General features: G+C 41.5%; 1 protein-coding gene and 1 long non-coding RNA gene across 2 annotated transcripts in view; one reads left to right on the top strand and one right to left on the bottom strand.

Moving 5' to 3' along the window:
• Nucleotides 1-1,082, top strand: LOC143297870 (uncharacterized). Its single transcript, XR_013057318.1, has 3 exons — nucleotides 1-509; nucleotides 753-887; nucleotides 948-1,082. It is a non-coding gene; the product is annotated as an uncharacterized LOC143297870 (long non-coding RNA).
• The window catches only part of LOC143297868 (uncharacterized), a 65,624-nt gene continuing 42,320 nt past the window's right edge, over nucleotides 873-24,176 (bottom strand). Inside the window, 8 exon segments of the mRNA XM_076610396.1 lie at nucleotides 873-1,184; nucleotides 5,114-5,322; nucleotides 7,205-7,458; nucleotides 10,472-10,639; nucleotides 12,139-12,241; nucleotides 15,102-15,286; nucleotides 18,860-18,946; nucleotides 20,411-20,622. Of these exon segments, the coding sequence (XP_076466511.1) occupies nucleotides 1,021-1,184; nucleotides 5,114-5,322; nucleotides 7,205-7,458; nucleotides 10,472-10,639; nucleotides 12,139-12,241; nucleotides 15,102-15,286; nucleotides 18,860-18,946; nucleotides 20,411-20,622 (1,382 nt within the window). The 3' untranslated portion in view covers nucleotides 873-1,020.

Here is a 24,176-nt window from a genome sequence, read left to right as displayed (position 1 = left end):
AGATTAAGCTTGCTAGCTGCTGCACATTAGTAGTACACGTAGTAGCGGTAGATGTAGTAGCAGTGGTGGTAATAGTAGTAGTAGTAGTAGTAGTAGTAGTCGTAGCAGTTGAATATGGACAAGAACAACAACAACAACTTTGAAGCTTTTACAATTTCCCTTCATTGTTTCGGAACATTGATTTAATTTGGTGAAGGCTCCACACCCTTGGAGTTAACCGTTGTTTTAATTCGTTTAAACATTCAACAAATTCGTTCAGAGTTTTGACGGACAACCCATGCATGCAGTTGAGTCTTGACTGAAATAGCAAGATGTTGCTTTGTTTGCGGTTCGGTCACAATAGTTTGTTACATTTGTCCTGTCTATCTGTTGATAATTTAATTAAGAAAATCGTCCAGCTGATTGTTGAACGAATCAGCGCATGGACAACGCTTCATTGTTCCAGCTGGTGAGGTGACAGCTGTCTCCACACGCTGTCTATCTCAGTTGATGAGGTGACAGCTGATGAGGTGACAGCTGTCTCCACATGCTGTCTATCTCTGGCTTTATTGTTTCAGATGATGAGGTGACAGCTGGTGAGGTGACAGCTGTCTCCACACGCTGTCTATCTCTTGCTTTATTGTTTCAGTTGATGAGGTGACAGCTGGTGAGGTGACAGCTGTCTCCACACGCTGTCTATCTCTTGCTTTATTGTTTCAGTTGATGAGGTGACAGTTGATGAGGTGATGGCTGATGAGGTGACAGCTGATGAGGTGACAGCTGGCTCCATATGCTGTGTGTCTGTCTCTTGCTTCATTGTTCTGGTTGATGAGGTGACAGTTGATGAGGTGACAGTTGATGAAGAGACAGTTGATGAGGTGACAGTTGATGAGGTGACAGTAGGTGAGGTGACAGCCGGCTCCACGCGCCGTGTGTCTATCTCTTGCTTTATTGTTTCAGTTGATGAGGTGACAGTTGATGAGGTGACAGTTGATGAGGTGACAGCAGGTGAGGTGACAGCCGGCTCCACGCGCCGTGTGTCTATCTCTTGCTGGGGGCCATGTTCATGGTGGCCCGGAGGGGCAGGGTGGCGTCCACCCAGGTGTCCGGCTTGTCCATCATGTTCCGCCACACTGCTGCCTCCTCCCCTCTGCCGTCCATCCACTCTGCCGCCTGGTCCTCCTCCCCGTCCTTCGTCACTCCTCCTGTGTGTGTGTGTGAATGATGATAATGATAATAATGATGATGATGATATTAATGATAATAATAATGCTAATGATGATGATGATGACGACAATAATCGAAACAATGATAATGAGAAGAAGAAGAAGAAGAACAACAACAACAACAACAACAAGAGAGGCAAGGCCTTCAAGTCTCACTTGTGATACACTTTAAAAAAAAATCTAATCGTTAAAATGTGTTCTGTATTTGTTATTATAAAGCTTCGGGTAGCCCTGAAGGCAGATTCGAACCCTGCGTGTTCGGGTGAGAAGAAACTGTCTTACCCATTACACTATCGTGCCTTCTTAACTGACGTTCAAAAATTTAACATTTAAACATGCTTTTTTAAGGGCGATAAATCGATTGCGGTATTCGCAGTGAGAACGCTGTTTAAATCATATTATTCTGGTGTATCTTGGACATTCAAAAATCTTTAAGGGCAATTAAGAATTATTTTTAAGCCCGCGGTAAAGGAGACGTGGCTATCGCCGCAATCACACTGCAACATTTAGCCGTTTTCTCTGGATCTAGATAGATGTACAAGTTTTGTTACACCCGCCGGGAATGTAGTACGACACGGTCGATTCAATTTCTCTTTTATGTTCATTCTAGTTTTATAGTTTTAAAGTTGATATGAAAATTGAGTATTTTGTTAAACTAATAACATGCAGAGCCAAGTACAAGTACTTCTAAACGTCGTATGAAGTGAAAAGGACTTCATTTTGAGAAAAGTCAAGACTGGAAATTTTTACGTTTCATCAAGGGTATAAACTCTCATGGTTTATTATTTTAAACTGTGAATTACAACTGATTTTGTTGATATTTTTATGGCAGTTTGGAGCATAATCCAGTAAGTGATGAGGCGTTCACAAATCTTTCTCTGAATAAATATTTAACGGTCTCCTTCTCCAACTTTCCATCACATGTTATCGTGTATTGTTGATTGAATATGGGATTGAACGGGCAGGTCAACAACTTGAAACAAAATGGCGTCCTTCGCGTTCGCGAGGAATATGAGCACGCGCTTTGAATATGTATAAATATGTGTACGAAATAATTTTTGCCCATGGCCTTCAGGGCTCAGCCAATTGATCTATAAAGTCCACTCGTAGTATTGATTTTAGTATTTTACGAAAAAGACCACTTGGGTGAACGAACATAGTGAAAGCCCTGTACACTGAGAGCAAAACACACAAGCTTTTTATGCATTGAGTATAATTTCACAATGTAATGTTTAAGATGAGAAAGATCAGTTTAAAGCAAATTAACCCCTCTGGCATTAATTACATATTAATTTCCCTTTTTTACTATCTGCACCAAAGACATGCACCAGAAATATAACTTCCATGCTAAGCAAACGAAGTTCCTGTTTGAACAAAAAATGATAAAAATGACTGCTCTTGATGCTGTGTCAGAATATCAGATCAAAGAGCCAAGTTTAGAGAATTAAAAAAAATATGAATATAACAGTAAATTCATTTTGCATATAATTTGGCTTCTTTCTTTGTATTTTTGGTGCCCATCCCAGAGGTGCAATACTGTTTTAAACAAGATGACTGGAAAGAACTGAATTTTTCATATTTTTATGTCAAATTTGGTGTAAAACTGACAAAGTACTTGCAGAGAAAATGACAATCTTAAAATTTACCACGGACACACAGACACACACACAAACACACACAGACAACCGAACACCAGGTTAAAACATAGACTCACTTTGATTACACAAGTGAGTCAAAAATGACAACAATAATAATAATGATGATGATAATGATGATAATAATAATAAGAACAACGACAACAACACTACTACTACTACTAACAACAACAACAACAACAATAATAATAACAACAACAATAGTAATAATTACAACTATTACCATAATGAAGCCGTTATCAAGAAAGGTAATGATAATGGTAATAAAGAAAAGTAATGATTACAATATCACTCATAATGGTTATGACAATGATAAGAATGATATTGATGATAATCAATATAATCATGAGAACGACACTACTACGACTACTACTACCACTACTACTGCTATATAGCGCCTTTCCAATGTAAAGCATGCTCTACTGCGCTGTATAAGTAAGAATAACAACAAACAACAAAAAACACCAAAACAACAACAACAACAAAAACACAAAAAACCCCACCCCGACATATAACATGTATTTAATCACTAAATCGACAACTTACACGCTTAACCCTACAGTCTTCATCCAGACCCAACAGTCTTCATCCATCCAGACCCTACAGTTTTCATCCAGACCCTACAGTCTTCATCCATCCAGACCCTACAGTCTTCATCCATCCAGACCCTACAGTCTTCATCCAGACCCTACAGCCTTCATCCATCCAGACCCTACAGTTTTCACCCAGACCCAACAGTCTTCATCCATCCAGACCCTACAGTTTTCATCCAGACCCAACAGTCTTCATCCATCCAGACCCCACAGTCTTCATCCAGACCCTACAATCTTCATCCATCCAGACCCTACAGTCTTCATCCAGACCCTACAGCCTTCATCCATCCAGACCCTACAGTTTTCATCCAGACCAACAGTCTTCATCCATCCAGACCCTACAGTTTTCATCCAGACCCAACAGTCTTCATCCATCCAGACCCTACAGTCTTCATCCAGACCCTACAGTCTTCATCCATCCAGACCCTACAGTCTTCATCCATCCAGACCCTACAGTCTTCATCCAGACCCTACAGTCTTCATCCATCCAGACCCTACAGTCTTCATCCAGACCCTACAGCCTTCATCCATCCAGACCCTACAGTTTTCATCCAGACCCAACAGTCTTCATCCATCCAGACCCTACAGTTTTCATCCAGACCCAACAGTCTTCATCCATCCAGACCCTACAGTCTTCATCCAGACCCTACAGTCTTCATCCATCCAGACCCTACAGTCTTCATCCATCCAGACCCTACAGTCTTCATCCAGACCCTACAGTCTTCATCCAGACCCTACAGTCTTCATCCAGACCCCACAGTCTTCATCCATCCAGACCCCACAGTCTTCATCCATCCAGACCCTACAGTCATCATCCAGACCCTACAGTCTTCATCCAGACCCTACAGCCTTCATCCATCCAGACCCTACAGTCTTCATCCATCCAGACCCTACAGCCTTCATCCAGACCCTACAGCCTTCATCCAGACCCTACAGTCTTCATCCATCCAGACCCTACAGTCTTCATCCAGACCCTACAGCCTTCATCCAGACCCTACAGTCTTCATCCATCCAGACCCTACAGCCTTCATCCATCCAGACCCTACAGTCTTCATCCATCCAGACCCTACAGTCTTCATCCAGACCCTACAGTCTTCATCCATCCAGACCCTACAGCCTTCATCCATCCAGACCCTACAGTCTTCATCCATCCAGACCCTACAGCCTTCATCCATCCAGACCCTACAGCCTTCATCCAGACCCTACAGTCTTCATCCATCCAGACCCTACAGTCTTCATCCATCCAGACCCTACAGTCTTCATCCAGACCCTACAGTCTTCATCCATCCAGACCCTACAGTCTTCATCCAGACCCTACAGTCTTCATCCATCCAGACCCTACAGTCTTCATCCAGACCCTACAGTCTTCATCCAGACCCTACAGTCCATCCAGACCCTACAGTCTTCATCCACCCTACAGTCTTCATCCAGACCCTACAGTCTTCATCCATCCAGACCCTACAGTCATCATCCACCCTACAGTCATCATCCACCCTACAGTCTTCATCCATCCAGACCCTACAGTCATCATCCACCCTACAGTCATCATCCACCCTACAGTCTTCATCCATCCAGACCCCAACAGTCTTGTTCCAGGCCCCACAGTCTCTCCACACACACCACACAGTAACAATCCCCAAGCCCTGCAGCACAGACTCACCGAGGCCCAGGTTGAGGCGGACCCCTCCCAGGAACTCGTTGGTGCCCAGGGTCTCGTGGTCCCACACAGTCAGCTCCACGCTGCGCTCCGCCAGCTCCTTCTCGTCCACGCCCTCGAAGACGAGGATGTGGTTCCACATGGGGTTCAGCGAGTTCTTGATCAGCGGCGTCTTCTGCTTCCCGGATCGACTCCGCTCAGGAAGGATGTAGCTGGATGTGTGGACAGATCATGCACAGAGGCTATGCCAGGTGTTGCTCTTTATTTGTCTGGGATTGAAAGAAAAATCCTGTGGCCTTTTACGACCATCGGGGCAGTGAATCCACTGTGTCTGGTTCAGTTCAGTTCAGTTCAGTTTTTTTTGTGCGCATAGAGTTGACTTCATCAAGATTTTGCGCCTTATAAATATTATTATTATTAGTAGTAGTAGTATTTTTTTTTAATGTATTTATCTATTAATTTTATTTATTTATTTATTATTATTTATTTATTTATTTTTCTCAAGGTCTGTCTAAGCATGTTGGGTTACGCTGCTGGTCAAGCATTTGCTTGGCAGATGTGGTGTAGCGTATATGGATTTGACCGAACGCAGTGACGCCTCCTTGAGCTACTGATACTGATACTGGTACTCAAGGAGGCGTCACTGCGTTCGGACAAACTCTCTACGCTGTACTACATCCCCTAAGCAGATGCCTGACCAGCTCTTAGTCAGGCCTTGAGGAAAAAAGAAAGTGCATAAACAAATAAATGGATACATCATTAAACTGATGAATTAATAAACAAACAAGCGAATGACATAAAAAGTAAGCAGATAGATCATGAAATAAAATGAAATGCAGGAATAAGAATAAAAAGACAATAATGATTATAGATGAATAGACAAATGAGCAAATAAATGTAAATAAACACACACACACACACACACACACACACACACACACACACACACACACACACACAAGGGGCTCGGCACAGGGAGGGGCCCAATCATCCCCACCCGCCGTTTTAAACATTCCCCCAACCGGCCATGCAGCTATTCACACCTGGGCGGAGAGAGAGAGAGAAATGGGGGAAAAGTGCTTGTCCCCAGGACACAACACCATGCCAAAGTGAGGCCTCGAACCCTGATCATTGGTGAACACAGGATCAGTAGTCCAACGCCTAACCGGCACTTATTTACCTGGAGGTATAATAATAATAATGATATTCATATTCATATAGCGCTGAATCTTGTGCAGAGACAAATCAAAGCGCTTTCACACCAATCATTCACACGCATTCACAGGTATACATAGATATGTTGCATCTTTTTTTTATTTACCAGAAATTATATCATCATGTCTTAAAAACTGAAAAAAATAGATAGGTTTTAGAGTGTACAGCATAATCAGTTACATCGGCGTACGATATGGAACTGAAGGTGGTATGGATTTGGAGACAATGACTGCTGCAGGTGAGGGCTGTATGGGCACGTATCAGAGACGTCAAGAAAGATTATCATACAACCTTTTCCTCCACAACATATTTCTCTGTGTGCAGTTCGGGATGCTTTTCTCCACTAATACCATTTACCGAACAGATTATAAGTACCTATACCATTTAAGTGATCAGAAGTAGGTATACCCACACCCTTTGAGTAATGGAGAGATCAGAAATACACTTTCGCTTCAACAAAGGGACTAAAAGTTCATATACCTTTTAACATAAGGGATCTGCAGTACATATACCCTTAAATAAATCAGAAATGCCCATTCCTTTAAAACCCCTTTAGTGCCGAGGCGGGTATCACGTATGTGCATAGTGGCGTCACTGATAGCGTCATCAGAAGAAGGGGAAACTACTCTGGAAGGCTGAAAATTCACACACTTTATTTAGAGTGGTATATCTCCAGACAGTTTTCTCAGATTTAGGCTTATTGTTTTGGATATTGTTTTTATGACTTGAAACACCACTTTCTACTGTTTTTTCCCCCGGCAATGAAAGGGTCTTAACAGGGAGATCACAAGAAGGTATATACCCATCTTTAACAAAAGGGAACAGAAGTACGTATATATATATACCTTTAACAAAAAGGGATCCAACCAAGGCACCTACCCTTTGACGAAGGGGTCGGAGGTACCGCTGGAACGCACAGCCATAAGATGTCTGGCCGCCTTGATCAAGACGTGGATTTCGCCCAGCAGTTGGGTCGCAGCCGCCGCCGAGTGCTTGGATTTTCTGAATCTGGATTTGGACTTTTTTGGGGCCCCCTCTCTGGCGGCCAGAGCCTTGTCGGCAGTGACGTACATCAGGGACAGGATGAGCTCTCCTTTGTACTGCACGGGCGTCTCGCTGAGGCCATCTGAGATCTGCGTGGGAGGAGAGGAATAAACAACAAGAAATATAAAAAACAACCACAAAAAAACCACAAGCAAACAAACAAACAAAAACCCCCTAAGTAATACAACACAACGCAATGCAATGCATTAAAACAATGCAATGCGATGCAGTACCATGCAACACGACACGATCCGATCCAGTACGATACGATGCAACACGACACGATCCGATCCAGTACGATACGATGCAACACGACACGATCCGATCCAGTACGATACGATGCAACACGACACGATCCGATCCAGTACGATACGATGCAACACGACACGATCCGATCCAGTACGATACGATGCAACACGACACGATCCGATCCAGTACGATACGATGCAATACAATGCAACACGACACGATCCGATCCAGTGCGATACGATGCAATACAATGCAACACGACACGATCCGATCCAGTGCGATACGATACAATACAATGCAACACGACACGATCCGATCCAGTGCGATACGATGCAATACAATGCAACACGACACGATCCGATCCAGTACGATACGATACAATACAATGCAAAACACATCAAGGCAACGCAAAACAACGCAACACATTACCGGCAACACAATGCATCTCTACGCAGGCCTACCTACCCGTGACTGCAGGGTGTATCTGAGGACTGAGGACAGGACAGGACGGTATAGGACAGGCCAACACAGCAACACCACAAACACAACACAACACAACACCACAACACAACACAACACAACACATTTCAATCTCTCAAGGAGGCGTCACTGCGTTCAGACAAATCCATATACGCTGCACAACATCTGCAAGGCAGATGTCTAACCAGTAGTATAACCCAATGCGCTTAGTTAGGCCTTGAGTGCTTGTGCACCCGATCAGAGTTGATTTTTTTTTTTCTGCAGAATTTTGCCAGAGGACAACACTCTCGTTGCCATGGGTTCTTTTTCAATGCGCTAAGTGCGTGCAGTGCTTCGGTTTATCGTTTCATCCGAATGACCAGACGCTTAGTTTGATTTTCCAGTCAAACTTGGAAGAAAGGGCGAGAGGGGGATTCGAACTCAGACCCCCAAGGACTCTTTGTATTGGCAGATGAACGTCTTATCCATTCTGCCTCCTTCCAATACAACATAATGAATGAATGAATGTATATGGACACTTATATTGTGCCTATCCTCGGGCGGAGACCAAACTCAAAGCGCTTTACAAACACGGGGTTGCCTACCTGGGTAGTGCCATTGGGCGCTCATCATTTGTTTCCTGTGTCATTCAATCAGATTTCAGGCACGCACACATACACACTCAGCAAGACATGTAACATTTTACGTGTATGATCGTTTTCTTTATTTACCCCCGCCATGTAGGCAGCCATACTCCGTTTTCGGGGGTGTGCATGCTTGGTATGTTCTTGTTTCCACAACCCACCGAACGCTGACATGGATTACAGGATCTTTAATGTACGCATTTGATCTGCGTGCGTATACACACGAAGGGGGTTCAGGCACTAGCAGGTTTGCACATCTGCTGACCTGGGAGATTGGAAAAATCTCCACCTTTTACCCACCAGGCGCTGTTACCGCCGAGCCACGACACGACACGACACGACACGACACGACACAATAACACAAATAACACAATACAACACGACACAACACAACACGACACGACACAACACGACATACCACAACATACCACACCACACCACACCACAACAACACACCACAACAACACGACACGACACGACAGACACGACACGACACACCACAATAACACAAGTAACACAACACGACACAACACAGCACGACACGACACAACACACCACAGCAACACGACACAACACAACACGAAACAACACGACACAACACAACACGACACGACACACACAACACGACACACCACAATAACACAAATAACACAACACGACACAACACAACACGACACGACACAACACACCACAACAACACGACACAGCACAACACGACACAACAACACGACACAGCACAACACGACACAACAACACGACACAGCAACACGACACAACACAACACGACACAACAACACGACACAGCACAACACGACACAACAACACACCACAACAACACGACACAGCACAACACGACACAACAACACGACACAACACAACACGACACGACAACACGACACAGCACAACACGACACAACAACACGACACAGCACAACACGACACAACAACACGACACAACAACACGACACAACACAACACGACACAACAACACGACACAACAACACGACACAGCACAACACGACACAACAACACGACACAACAACACGACACAGCACAACACGACACAACAACACGACACAACAACACGACACAGCACAACACGACACAACAACACGACACAACAACACAACACGACACAACAACACGACACAACAACACGACACAGCACAACACGACACAACAACACGACACAACAACACGACACAACAACACGACACAGCACAACACGACACAACAACACGACACAGCACAACACGACACAACAACACAACACGACACAACAACACGACACAACAACACGACACAGCACAACACGACACAGCACAACACGACACAACACAACACGACACAGCACAACACGACACAACAACACGACACAACAACACGACACAACAACACGACACAGCACAACACGACACAACAACACGACACAGCACAACACGACACAGCACAACACGACACAGCACAACACGACACAGCACACGACACAGCACAACACGACACAACAACACGACACAGCACAACACGACACAACAACACACCACAACAACACGACACAGCACAACACGACACAACAACACGACACAGCACAACACTACACAACAACACGACACAACAACACGACACAACACACCACAACAACACGACACAGCACAACACACCACAACAACACGACACAGCACAACACGACACAACAACACGACACCCCCCCCCCCCCCCCCCCCCACACACACACACACACAGACCCTACCCGTGACTGCAGAGTGAAGGTCTGAGGACTGAGGTCCCCGCCGTCGAACATCTCCATGTCCATGGGGATGGTCACCTCGCCCAGAAAGTCGTTACGGCCAAAGCGGTCACTGTGCCACACCGTCACCCACAGGGTTCGAGTCTCCAGTTCGCCGGGTGAGATGGCGTACTGTGGTGAAAAAACAAAACAAAACAAAACAACCGTGAAAAATACTAACAACTTAGAAATCAAATCATGTTTCTCAGTAATTAATTACTCAGTCTTCCGCAAAAGAACCACCTGAGGGCTGAAAGAACTTAGAATAAACACCATAGGATATTTTGACTGAGTCTATTTGCGTACGATGTTGCACAGTTACTGAGCGCTCTCAAAGGGGGGAGGGTGTGTGTGTGTGTGTGTGTGTGTGTGTGTGTGTGTGTGTGTGTGTGTGTGTGTGTGTGTGTGTGTGTGTGTGTGTGTGTGTGTGTATGTGTTTGTTTGTGTGTTTGTTTGTTTGTTTGTGTCTCACCGTCACCGTCACCGATCCCTCAGATTCCGAATCCTTTGGGGCACCTTCGAAGCTTTGTCAACCACCTTTCTCCAGTCCTCGCGTCTCTCGGCCGCTCTCAGGGTGTCTCTCAGCTCCATGCCTGTCCACTCTCGAATGTTGTCCTCCCATCTCTTCCTTTGTCTGCCTCTTCTTCTTCCTCCCCTCACTGTGCCTTGTAAGATTATTTTAGCAAGATCAGAGGAGCGTGTGACATGACCAAACCACTTCAGTTTTCGTTGTCTGGCGAGTGTTTGAAGGTCAGTATAGGGCCCGATTTCACTGTGGATGCGTCTATTGACTTCTTCATTCGTGATGTGGTCTTTGTATGAGATGCCTAAGAGTCTTCGGAAGCACCTCATTTCTACAGCTCTTATTCTTCTCTCTAAGTCCGCTGTGAGGGTCCATGATTCACATGCATATAAAAAAGATTGACATGACCAGAGAGCGCATCAGTCTGATTTTTTGTAACTGATGGCGATTTTTCTTTCTCCATTGATTTGGTTTGTTGGTTTGTTTTTCTCCTCCTATTTTAATGTTTCATACAAACCTAGCGCGTACATAAAAGCTCTGACCAGCGCGCAGGGTTTATGCATAGGTTATACATCTGCTCCTTTTTTTTTGTTTCGTTTTAAACAAAATGTGGAGTGATGGCCTACAGGTAACGCGTCCGCCAAGGAAGCGAGAGAATCTGAGCGCGCTGGTTCCAATCACGGCTCGGTCGCCGATATTTTCTCCCCTCCACTAGACCTTGAGTGGTGGTTTGGACGCTAGTCATTCGGATGAGACGATAAACTGAGGTCCCGTGTGCAGCATGCACTTAGCGCACGTAAAATAACCCACGGCAACAAAAGGGTTGTTCCTGGCAAAATTATGTAGAAAAATTCACTTCGATAGGAAAAACAAATAAAACTGCACGCAGGAAAAAGTAAAAAAAAAAAAAAAAAAAAAGGGTGGCACTGTAGTGTAGCGACGCGCTTTCCCTGGGGAGAGCAGCCCGAATTTCACACACAGAAATCTGTTGTGATATAAAGAAAAAAGAAACAGAAAATGTATTCTTAAAGCAGATGTGGTATAGCGAATATGGACACCCTGTTTGAAGCTGAAGCTGAGCTGTATCTGAACTAACTTAGATACTCACACTGAGGGTCTCGTTGTATTCCGGGTTGAGGGTTCGTTTCTTGATCTTGGACTTCCTCTTCCCTGACCGTGTCTTGTCCGGCAGTAAGTAGGTCTTCACGTACCTGTTGTGTCCAGTGAAAAGGAACGTGAGCAAGTAATAATAATAATAATAATGGATACTTATATAGCACACTATCCAGAAATCTGCTCTAGGTGCTTTACAAAAACGCTTTTGTTAACATAAAACATTACATCAATGTTACATACACACACCAAAATGTGACTACACACACACACACACACACACACACACACACACACACACACACACACACACATCTAACAGCTATCCTAACACATACGCACACATAGGCAGGCACAAACTTACATAAACACACGCACACACCATACACATTCAATGTACATGCATGTAGTTATGTACACATACACATGTATACACATATAGTCAAGCATAGCTAACGCAAAGGAAGTGGACCTGCCACAATTGAACTTATTGCTGAGGGAAAAGGTGAGTTTTGAGACGAGAATTAAGTGCGATGTACTTTACATTGTGAAGACTCTCCCTACCTCCCTTCCTTCATTCCTCCCCCACCCCACTCTCTCTCAGTCTTTCTTTTGATTAACCAATTCGATGCAAATACATAAAGGAGAAAAAAAAAAGAATTAAAAAAAGCACTAATTTGATTTCATGTCATGATATACATAATAATTCTAACAAAATGAAATGTCAGTGACAGACAAAACCCACTACCAGACGAATCACAAGACCTCGCTATATCTTTCTGGGTTTCTGTTGTTGTTGTTGTTGCTGAAAACACATGCCGCATTAACACAGCTGAACATAATGTGAATGCGTTCCTAAAGGACCTGAGAACAGAAAGACTGAGTCCCGAACTCAAACCCGAATCTTTTACCGAGGCTAAGCTTCTTTTCACCATACTCTAAAAAATCGAACAGAAGAAGAAGAAGAACAAGAACAAGAAGAACAAGAAGAGCAAGAAGAAGAACAAGAACAACAAGAACAAGAACAACAAGAACAAGAACAAGCACAAGAAGAACAAGAACAACAAGAACAAGAACAACAAGAACAAGAAGAACAAGAACAAGAAGAACAAGAACAAGAAGAACAAGCACAAGAAGAACAAGAACAAGAAGAACAAGAACAAGAACAACAAGAACAAGCACAAGAAGAACAAGCACAAGAAGAACAAGAACAAGAAGAACAAGAACAAGAAGAACAAGAACAAGAACAAGAAGAACAAGAACAAGAAGAACAAGAACAACAAGAACAACAAGAACAAGAACAAGAAGAACAAGAACAAGAAGAACAAGAACAACAAGAACAAGAACAACAAGAACAAGAAGAACAAGCACAAGAAGCAGGAGGGGGAGGAGGAGGAGCAGGCACACAAAGAAAACACCAACAAACAGCAACAATAACAAATAACAACCTATGAACGTGATGAAAGAAACAAGTCGAGTGGAAATTAAGAGCGAGAGAAATCCCTATTCATACATTTTTCTGAAACAAGTAAAGACAACGGAAAGCAGGAAACAGCTTTCAACCTGAAAAAAAAAAATCACGTATACAGAAAAGAGAAGGAAAAAATCTATCAAAAACTGAAAAGCAGATAAGGAGAATATCAGATCAATGTATTATCGATGACAGTCTGGGACTATGCATATTAAAACACACGACTCTCTCATCTATAATCTGATGGAACGAAACGGAGTCTAGCTGGCAGAGGAGAACTAACAGGTCAGATCAACTGTGCTTGGTATCCAAAGGAGACAGGAACTGGCATCCTTTCAGATAGATCCGGTGTAGCGGCATATTAGTACACCCTTGAATTTTACCAAGGGGTCAAAATCTGGCTAGCCCAGATTAGCCGCGAGGTCAATGTAGTATAGCTTGGAATGACCCCCAGCGTGTAAATTTCAACTAGTCAGAACTGGCCCCTTCATACCCACCCACACACTCCCAGGATTTTACCCCTCCTCATAATGGACATTATTCGTGGGTAGCTGGAAATGAACCCCGGGGTAATTTTGACCCAGTCAGAATCAATACAGGCCATTGAAGCAGCGCCTTCCCATGTTAGCTTTCGTCCAGTCATAAAAGAGAGGAGGGTGGGGGCTAGGGGGGTGTGTGTGGGGAGGGGGGGTAAGTAAAAACTGATTAGCATAGAACGACCCTCCACCCCCACTTTTTCTTTTTCAATATTTAATTTAAAAAAAATAAATTTATCTTTTATCACAACAGATTTTTCTGTGTAAAAATTGGACTGCTCTCCCCAGGGAGAGCGCGTCGCTACACTACAGCGCCACCCTTTTTTTTTTTTTTTTTTTCCTGCGTGCAGTTTTATTTGTTTTCCCTGTTGAAGTGGATTTTTCTACATAATTTTGCCAGGAACACCCTTTTATTGACGTGGGTTATTTTACGTGCGCTAAGTGCATGCTGCACACGGGACCTTGGTTTATCGTCTCATCCGAATGACTAGCGTCCAGACCACCACACACGGTCTAGTGGCGGGGGAGAAAATATCGGCGGCTGAGCCGTGATTCGAACCAGCGCGCTCAGATTCTCTCAGTTCCTATGCGGACGCGTTACCTCTAGGCTATCACTCCACTATCTTGATCAAACCCTTAGAATGGGGGTAGAGTATATTCCTACGAAGGAGGGTGTGTGTGTGGGAGGGGGGGAGGGAGGGGGAGGGAAGGGGGCGTCGACCTTCACTAGCCAAAAATAAACCCGGGTGTCATTCGCGGCGGGTATGAAACAAAGCAGGGGGAGGGGGGGGTCACAAGTTTGAGGCTGTCACTGTCACCATATCATTCCTCACACTCACTTCGTTTTGCACACAAAAAACAAACAAACAAAAAACAACAACAACAAAACAAAACAAAAAACAAAAAAAAACAAAAAAAAAAAGGGCGCTCATAAAGACATCGAGGACTAACGGATCAGATCGGTTGTGCTTGGCATCCACAGGGGCCAGGTCCTGGCAGCCTTTGAGGTGGATCCGGAGGACCGACAACCTCTGATCGTATTCCAGACCGAAGGTGATCTCCCCTGTCACGGGGATGCGCCCGTAGTTGATCTCCCCTGCCGCACTGTACACGCTGGCCAGGCTTTCTCGGCTGGCCTGGAGGGAATAGAGAGAGAGAGAGAGAGAGAGAGAGAGAGAGAGAGAGAGAGAGAGAGAGAGAGAGAGAGAGAGAGATAGGGAGGGAGAGAGAGATAGGGAGGGAGGGAGGGAGGGAGGGAGGGAGGGAGAGAGAGAGAGAGAGAGAGAGAGAGAGAGAGAGAGAGAGAGAGAGAATGAAGAAGAAGATCAAGCTCTTTGGAGTAACTATGAAAAGAACGCACCGCGTGAGTTTGTACACGCGCACGGCGCGCACAAGCACTCACGCATGCACACATGCAAACGCACATTACAAAAGAGCACTCTAAACATGTATGTGCACACACACACACACACACACACACACACACACACACACACACACACACACACACACACACACACTCGGAGATATACAAGGTCGATATACGTGCTTAACACCAAAGGGAAGTAGTGTGGTTGATTACTTTCTCTGTTCTCAAGACATTTTACAAGACGTTATTGAAATGAAAGTTCATGATCTTACTCCCTACTCAGATCACTGCCCCTTGTCATTGAAGATCAATCATTTTATCCACAAAGAAACTGGCCATGTGTTACAAAATAGATTACATGTTTCTATGGAAGAAGGAGTTAGTCATGTTAACAACCCCTTTCAGGATATTGCTTTTTCTTGGGATGAAAATTCCAAAATGAAACTTAGGATAATCCTAGCATCACCAGAAATGAAAAAAACAAACAAACAAACAAACAAAAAAACAAAACAAAAAAACAAACAAAAAACCAAACGATTAAACTATATTAATGATATTTTGAATACTCAACTTTCTAACAGTACCAGTTATTCTATGATAAATACAGTCATAGATGATTTCACAGAAATATTGCAAGACGCAGCAAAAAAATGTCTTACATGCAGAATTAAGAAGTCTAGGAAGATAAGGCGAATAACAAAAAATGGTTTGACAAGGAATGTGTTGTACAACGCAAAGAATTGAAATCAATTCTAAATGCTTCAAACAGATACCAGTTTAACAAAAATCTACATCAGAAATACTTTTATAAGAGAAAACTTTATAATAAAATGATTTTTTTAAAAAGAATTAAAAAGAGAATGTATAAATCAAAACTAGTTGACTCGCTAAGCAAAGATCTAGCCAATGATCCAAATACATTGTGGAAAAAATTGAAACAGCTAAAAACAATGGAAACGCATCAAAACACACAATCCCTGTCAGTTAAAAGATGGATTACCCACTTACATGAACTTATTGGAAACAAAGTTGGTATGGATGATGAAAACCAAAATACCAGTGATAATGGGATGAAAAACGGTTTTAACAAGGTGGATTGTAATAACACTTGTTTAGATAATGATATATCTGACACAGAAGTAATAAAAGCGTGCCAAAAATTGAAGAACAACAAATCACCGGGCATAGACGGTATCAGAAATGAGATAATTAAAGCTATTTTACCAGACTTACTTCCCACAATTAAAACAGTACTTAATTACATTCTAAAAATTGAATGTTATCCGGATTTGTGGAAAAAATGGGATATCTGTCCCAATTCATAAAGAGGGCGATAACTCAAACCCAAATAACTACAGAGGAATAACTATCAATTGTTTTTAAAGCAATCTACTTTGTCTAATCCTCAAAAGCAGATTAAATGATTATTTAGAATGAAACAATTTACTTGCAAAAGAACAAGCTAGATTTAGAAAAGGTTTTAGAACTACAGACCATATTTTTGTGTTGAAGAAAATAGTTGATTACACCATAAAAATAGAACAGATTATACGCATGTTTCGTAGACTAGAAAAAGCTTTTGATAGAATTTCACATGCAGGTATGTTCACAAAACTTTAAAAAAAAATCGGTATACGAGGTATGTACTTCAATTTGATAAAAAGTTTGTATACAGACACAAAAGTCTGCACCCATAATGAAAATGGATTCTCCCCTTCAATCTGTGTTCGAAGAGGAGTACTATAGTGAAATACACTGAGCCCCACATTAATATATTTATAAATGATATTGTTGACTGGCTCCCAGATACCGATTCGCCAACAGTTAGTCATTCTCAAAACAAAAGTATCTCTTGTCCCTTGTATGCTGATGACTTAGTATTACTTTCAAAATCTAAACCAATAGAGGCAAAACAAAAGTTGCCATATTTTCGAGATCAGATCCACGAGCTCGAATGTTTTTTAAAATGTGGAACAGAAGTTATAGAAACAACTGAACAATATAAATACCTGGGAATAATATTCCATAAATCAGGCTCTTTTGAAAAGGCTATGGAACATCTGGCAAAACAAGGTAATAAAGCTTCTCATATTCTTAAAAGATCTTTCAAGAATGAAAACATAAGCATACATATAATATCAAAATTATTTGATAGTGTCGTTTCACCAATACTAACGTATGGAGCAGAAATATGGTTCCCCACTTGTGAAAAAGCAAATGCTACCTTTGACAAATTATATAACCATTGTCTCATGAACAAATTTCCTCATGAGCATGTTCATCTAAACTTTTTTAAACAAATACTGGGAGTCCCCAAAAAGCCACAAATTTAGCAATACTTGGTGAAATAGGTAAATACCCCTTAAGTTTAAAAGTGATTTGTCAAGTAATAAAATTTTGGTTTCACATAACACAGGCACGAGAAAATTTGTATATCAAAATTGTGTATGACGACATGCTTACAGAGGAAACAAAACAGCGAATATGGATTAATTTCGTTGAAATTATATTACAGAATCTTGGTTTAAGACACGTTTGGAATAATCAGTCAACATTCAATATTCATAGACTTAGCCATGTTATATAAACTAGAACATGGATATATTTTATTCTGGAAGAGGAACAAATCTGAAACTAAATCAAAACTACTATTCTATAATAAGATTACTCGTGAATACAGAACCGAACCTTATTTGCTTGAAGGATATCTTAATTATAACCAAAAACAATCACTGTGCAAATTAAGAATATCTGTCATGATTTAGCAATAGAAAAAGGCCAATATTTCAACATCCCAAAAGAAAGGAGACTATGTTTACAATGTCAAACAATATAGGATGAATTTCATCTCTTAAATGACTGTGAATTATACAAAGAAATTAGAACAGAATTCAGACAAAAAATTCAAAATTACATTCCAAATATTATCAAACCAAGTCAGCTTATACTGGAAGACAAACTTGTGGGACTGTTTGGGAAATTTGTCAGTAACTGCTGTCAAAAACGCCATAGCGTGCAGGAGTGATTCAATGTCTTGTCCAATATTTATCTATTTTGTTTTCCTTTTTTGTGCGTGGTTTCATGTAACTTTGCATGTGTGTCTTATATACCTTGTTCACACACACATACACACATACGTATATATATATATATATATCTGATGATCATAACTTGTTGTTCATAAGCCCTCTTGGTGCGTGTCTACAAAATTATTCTTCATTTTGTTCTGTTATTAAGTTGTAAACCAGTTGTTTCGAATATTGAAAAAAACAAACAAACCCAAAACAAACATAAACATAAAAAACCTAGGGCAGTTTGAACTGGTTTCATTGACACTTACGGCGAGGCTGAATCGACTGCGAGACAGTGGTTTGCCTTTTTTCCGGTATCTAGGCACTGTCGTCATGTCGACATCATCACGATCCAACTGGAAGAGAAGAGACACACGACGATTACAATGCTACAACAACAATAACAAAAACAAAAATCAGCTATGATCCATTTTGGGGTTTCAATGGGGTAGCTATCTGAAAAAAAAAGATGTATACTTACAGAGATGGTTAATATTTGCATTGTAACTCATACTATCATATTTATATGTATCACACATAAAATGTTTGAATCCTTTTGTTGCTTTTTCTTTTTTTCTGTGTGCATCCATAATATGCTAGCATCATTTGTGTTTGTCAACGAATTAAACGACAACAGTTATAACCATAAACAAAAACCACAAGACAAAAACAACATACAGTAATCACTCCTGTTGTTGCAACAATGACCTGTGTGCAGAAAACAAAGAGAAAACAAAACGACAACAACAATACAACAACGACAACAACAGCATCAGCAACCACTTTTATTTTGTCTGGAAGTAACAATCACTCAGATCACAACTTTTTTTTTTTTTTTTAATACTGCCGTTGTGACATACACTTACAGCCACAGACACACACACACCTGCAGAGTCACCATTCTGTAGTTAGACCATTTCATCTTGTGAATACATTACTTTTGATCAGTAAAATCTGTTACATCACTGACGAGTGAATAAAAAAAAAAGAGTAGTGATTGAGTAAGTACACTCAAGACTCGTGTATTTGTATTTCTCTTTTTATCACAACAGATTTCTCTGTGTGAAATTCGGGCTGCCCTCCCCAGGGAGAGCGCGTCGTTACACTACAGCGCCACCCATTTTTTTTTCCTGCGTGCAGTTTTATTTTTGTTTTCCCTATCGAAGTGGATTTTTCTCCAGAATTTTGCCAGGAACAACCTTTTTGTTGCCGTGGGTTCTTTTACGTGCGCTAAGTGCATGCTGCACACGGGACCTCGGTTTATCGTCTCATCCGAATGACTAGCGTCCAGACCACCATTAAAGGTCTGGTGGAGGGGGAGAAAATATCGGCGGCTGAGCCGTGATTCGAACCCAAGCGCTCAGATTCTCTCGCTTCCTAGGCGGACGCGTTACCTCTAGGCCATCACTCCACTACGATAAAGTCTCATTTCTCCACAGTCCAACAGCGAAGGGCTTAACTCTTTCTACTCCACAGCTACATGTTTGCTACAACTCCCCCGGCCTAGCACTACATGAGACCACTGCAGGAAAACCAGGGTGGTTCACTAAAACGGCGAAAATCGATGGAGAATTGTCGATTTAATCGGTCAAACAAAGCTTCGTTTTCATTCTTCCGAAATCCATAAACAGATCAATTTAGAATGCCAGCTGTACCAAGCAAGAATGAATGAAATAAGAATGGTGTGTTGGGACAAGAATACTTGTACTTGATCCACAAGGGAAGTAATCATAGTACGAGTTAACTCGTACCTGGAGTAGAATGAGTTAAAACAACACGCACACACACACACACACAACAACAACAACAACAACACGAACCTGATCGACAGACCCCGTGAAGGCTCTGCTCTTGTAGTGCAGCCGGGACCTCTGAGGATCGTCCTCGTTGTGCAGGTTGCCCAGACTGTTGCATCTCCCGGAACGTGACACGGCGCCCGACTCCTCTGATTGGTCAGTGTCGTCCTCGTGACCCCCACCCGAGCGCCGTGATTGGTTGGGACTCGACGTTCGCTGCCTCTCCGCTTCACGAGCTGCAAAAGCGAAAGGAGGGGATTAATGGATAAATGGACGAATGAATGGATGGATGAGTGAATCCATTCTGTCGCACTGCCACATTCAGGGAAATCCACTGACTCACTCATTCACCCGTATCGGTCTGCATCAAAGTGAAACAGACTACAGAAATTTGAAGACACAAAAGCAATACGTTGACAAAATTAATTCATATCATGAATAAAAATAAACTTCCAATAAAGACTATCAATCACCATTTTAATAAACAGTCGTATTATCAAGTAGGCTTAATACGAAACTGAACTTTATTTGTTTCAAAGCATTCAATAATGTGACAAAAGTTAATATTTCTCATTATAGCGAAAATGAACTTATACGATTTATAATCAAAATTCTGACACAAGTTTGCATTATCTTAAAATAACGACACTGCACCTCGGAGATTCTTAATCAATGTTTTGACAAATAGTTTTATCATCCAAGAAAGCGAAACTTAACAGTCGAAGATTCATAATAAGCATTTTCATGAACATTTCTACCGTCCTGCATAACAAAACCGATCGCTGATGATTCAATCAATAGTTTGACAAAAGTTCATTTCATCCATACAAAACTGAAGTCGGAACACTCAGAGTATCTATTTTTGACAAACGTTCCTGTCTAAGACCCCCTTTTAAAGCAGTACTAAAACCAAACTTGCTCAACTGAACTGTAGGTATGCTATGAGCAGTAATGCATGCAGGCCTAAAACCTTCCATATCACTCTCTTTTTGAGGATAACACCACAGCAACTACCATAACGTTTTACAGAGCATAATATAATAATTCATCATCTCCATAACAGAAACAAATTTGTGTGTATCAAGTAAATTCCACACACATGATGGTGCAGCAACAATATGAACAATTGTGCAGGAACAATCAGGTTCTATCGCTCGATGAATACATCTTTAAAAAGATAACATCACTTACATGCTCTGTACACTGAACACGCGATTAATCACTGTAATAAACACGTACACATGCTTATATCACTGTATCGTTCATAGGATGTTATATTGTCATATACCAAGCAAGTTGGTAATTTACAATACAGACTGCATGAAGAAGAAAAAAAACGAAAAAAACAAACAAACAAACAAAAACCCACGAAAGAAGACTGAAAGGAATGAAAAAAAAGACAATAAACGATTTATACAATGTTTAAAGAAATCCTATCGTTTCACTGATTATTCTGTTTCATCATGAAAAGAAATGAAAAGGTTCAGTATGATTTCGCATAATTTCGCATGCAGTATTATTCATACCATTATTCAAACCCAGCGCTCCTTGACTGATAGTATACCACACATGACACTAGTGTCTCAAAAGCTTTTGAAAAAACAACAACAACAACAACAAAAAACAACCTAAAACAAACTATGATAATACACACTCATATTTCATGATTTCATGCACCAACACTATAAACAAACTGATTCCAGATACACGAAAACAACATTCTAAAAGAAAACAAAATCCCCAAGGATAAAAAGAAAGTTGCATGTAATCAGCTGAATAGTACACCACAACCATGTGGGAAAGCACACAGAAATACACCAGTGAAACCCACCATAGTTTTGATCACAGCGGAAACAATACTTGTGTTAGCACTCTGTACAGTACAATAAAATGCAGTACAATGTGGCACAAAACACAGACACACACACACACGCGCGCGCGCGCGCACACACACACACACACACACACAAGCACATTTCCTAAAAAGAATAGCCATATTTCTTTCTTTTATCGTTTTGGCAATATTTGCCAACAAACCCTTCAGATATTGTAATAAGGAAAAAAAAAATCCACATATATTTCATGTCCTTGTTACATTATCTACTCTGTCTCTGTCTATATCTCGCTCTCAGTGTGTGTGTGTGTGTGTGTGTGTGTGTGTGTGTGTGTGTGTGTGTGTGTGTGTGTGTGTGTGCGCGTGTGTAAGCGAATGTGTAAGTGTGCCCGCGTATGTGTGCAAGAGTGTTAGCACTCGCATATCTATCTATATGAATGAGCGCGCGCGTGTGTACGTACGTGCGTGTTTTCTTGTGAATACGAACTCGAGCAATACGCATGTTTTCTTTAAAAAAAAAACAGCCAGGGTCAATCATATGTCTTGAATGGAATATCATTGCCTTTTTTTTCTCTTAACGAGCGAATTCAACAAAATCAAAACTGCAATGCTACATAACTAACAAAAAATGAATTAAAGTATAGCCAGCAAGTGGCAGAGAAGGCAAATAATACAAGCATGTGCTTATAACAGAAACTCAAAGCGTTGATAAGTGTGACATAATTTACAAAAAGTTTAGTGTGTTTAGTTTTTAAACAAGTAACACGTGGTTATCAAATATATTGATATTAAATCATAATGAATATGATTTGGATGCAAAATTAGGAAGCCAATAGACAGACAACGTGTTAGTGGTTAGTGCAATAATACGAATTAGAAGGAAACAATCAGCCAGTCATATCTACCAGTACCACCTAATAGTCCCTATGCAAACACTTATCTCCTCGCTTTCTCTTATTCAATCACACACACACACACACACACACACACACACACACACACACACACACACACACACATATATATATATATATATCCACATTCATTCACACACATACATACACACACACAAACACTAACATAGCACTACAGTACAACACACACACACACACACACACACACATATATATATATATATGTGTGTGTGTGTGTGTGTGTGTGTGTGTGTATCCACATTCATTCACACACACACACACACACACACACAAACATACCACTACAGTGCACCGCCACCCTTTCTTTGTCTGCCTGTAAGTGAATTTGTTTTCCAATGAAAAACATTTTTCTTCTGAATTTCGCCAGGGTCAACCCTTTTTTTTTGTCAACACTATCACCACAAGGAAACGCTTTACAGACGATTAAGCTTGGAAACTTGTGACAAGAGCGAAACACGATAACAAATGAGCTACCTGAATAATTTTTAACAACACAAGCGTTAAGTACCAATGAGCAACATAGCATGGGAAAGAATAGCCCGCTACTGAGTATGAGCACAGCCCTCACCCAAACAAAAACAAAAAGCAGTTAATAAACCACTGGCACTGAAAGCTGAAGTCAGGAGGGTTATATGAAGAACGCACTCTAAAAAAAGAAAAAAAAAGAAAGAAAAAAGAAACACACACAAAAAAAACACCAATACCATAGTTGTGGTCATCACACGAAAGCCGTATGTACAAGAACGGTCAAGCCATATCAACACAATCTGTTGCCTTACCAAGTGCTGTGTCGAGTTTTTCTTTCTTTCATTGATTTCTGTTGGATTTTTTCTTTTTATATTTCAATTCTTTCTTTGTTTCTTTGTTTTATTTCCTCAGTGATTATCTGTTTCCCTGGCCAGTATGGAAAGCGGGTCTTATATATATCCAGGGTAGGTCTGATCCCATCGTTTCTCTCCGAGCCAAAGTTTCTGAAATGTTGTACGGCTCTGACAGACTCTTAAAAATAAATCGGGCCAAA

Source organism: Babylonia areolata, chromosome 23 (assembly GCF_041734735.1).
Source record: "Babylonia areolata isolate BAREFJ2019XMU chromosome 23, ASM4173473v1, whole genome shotgun sequence".
Classification (NCBI taxonomy): domain Eukaryota; kingdom Metazoa; phylum Mollusca; class Gastropoda; order Neogastropoda; family Buccinidae; genus Babylonia; species Babylonia areolata.
The sequence above is the reverse complement of the archived record's forward strand: the minus strand, read 5'-3'. Positions and strand labels throughout refer to the sequence as shown.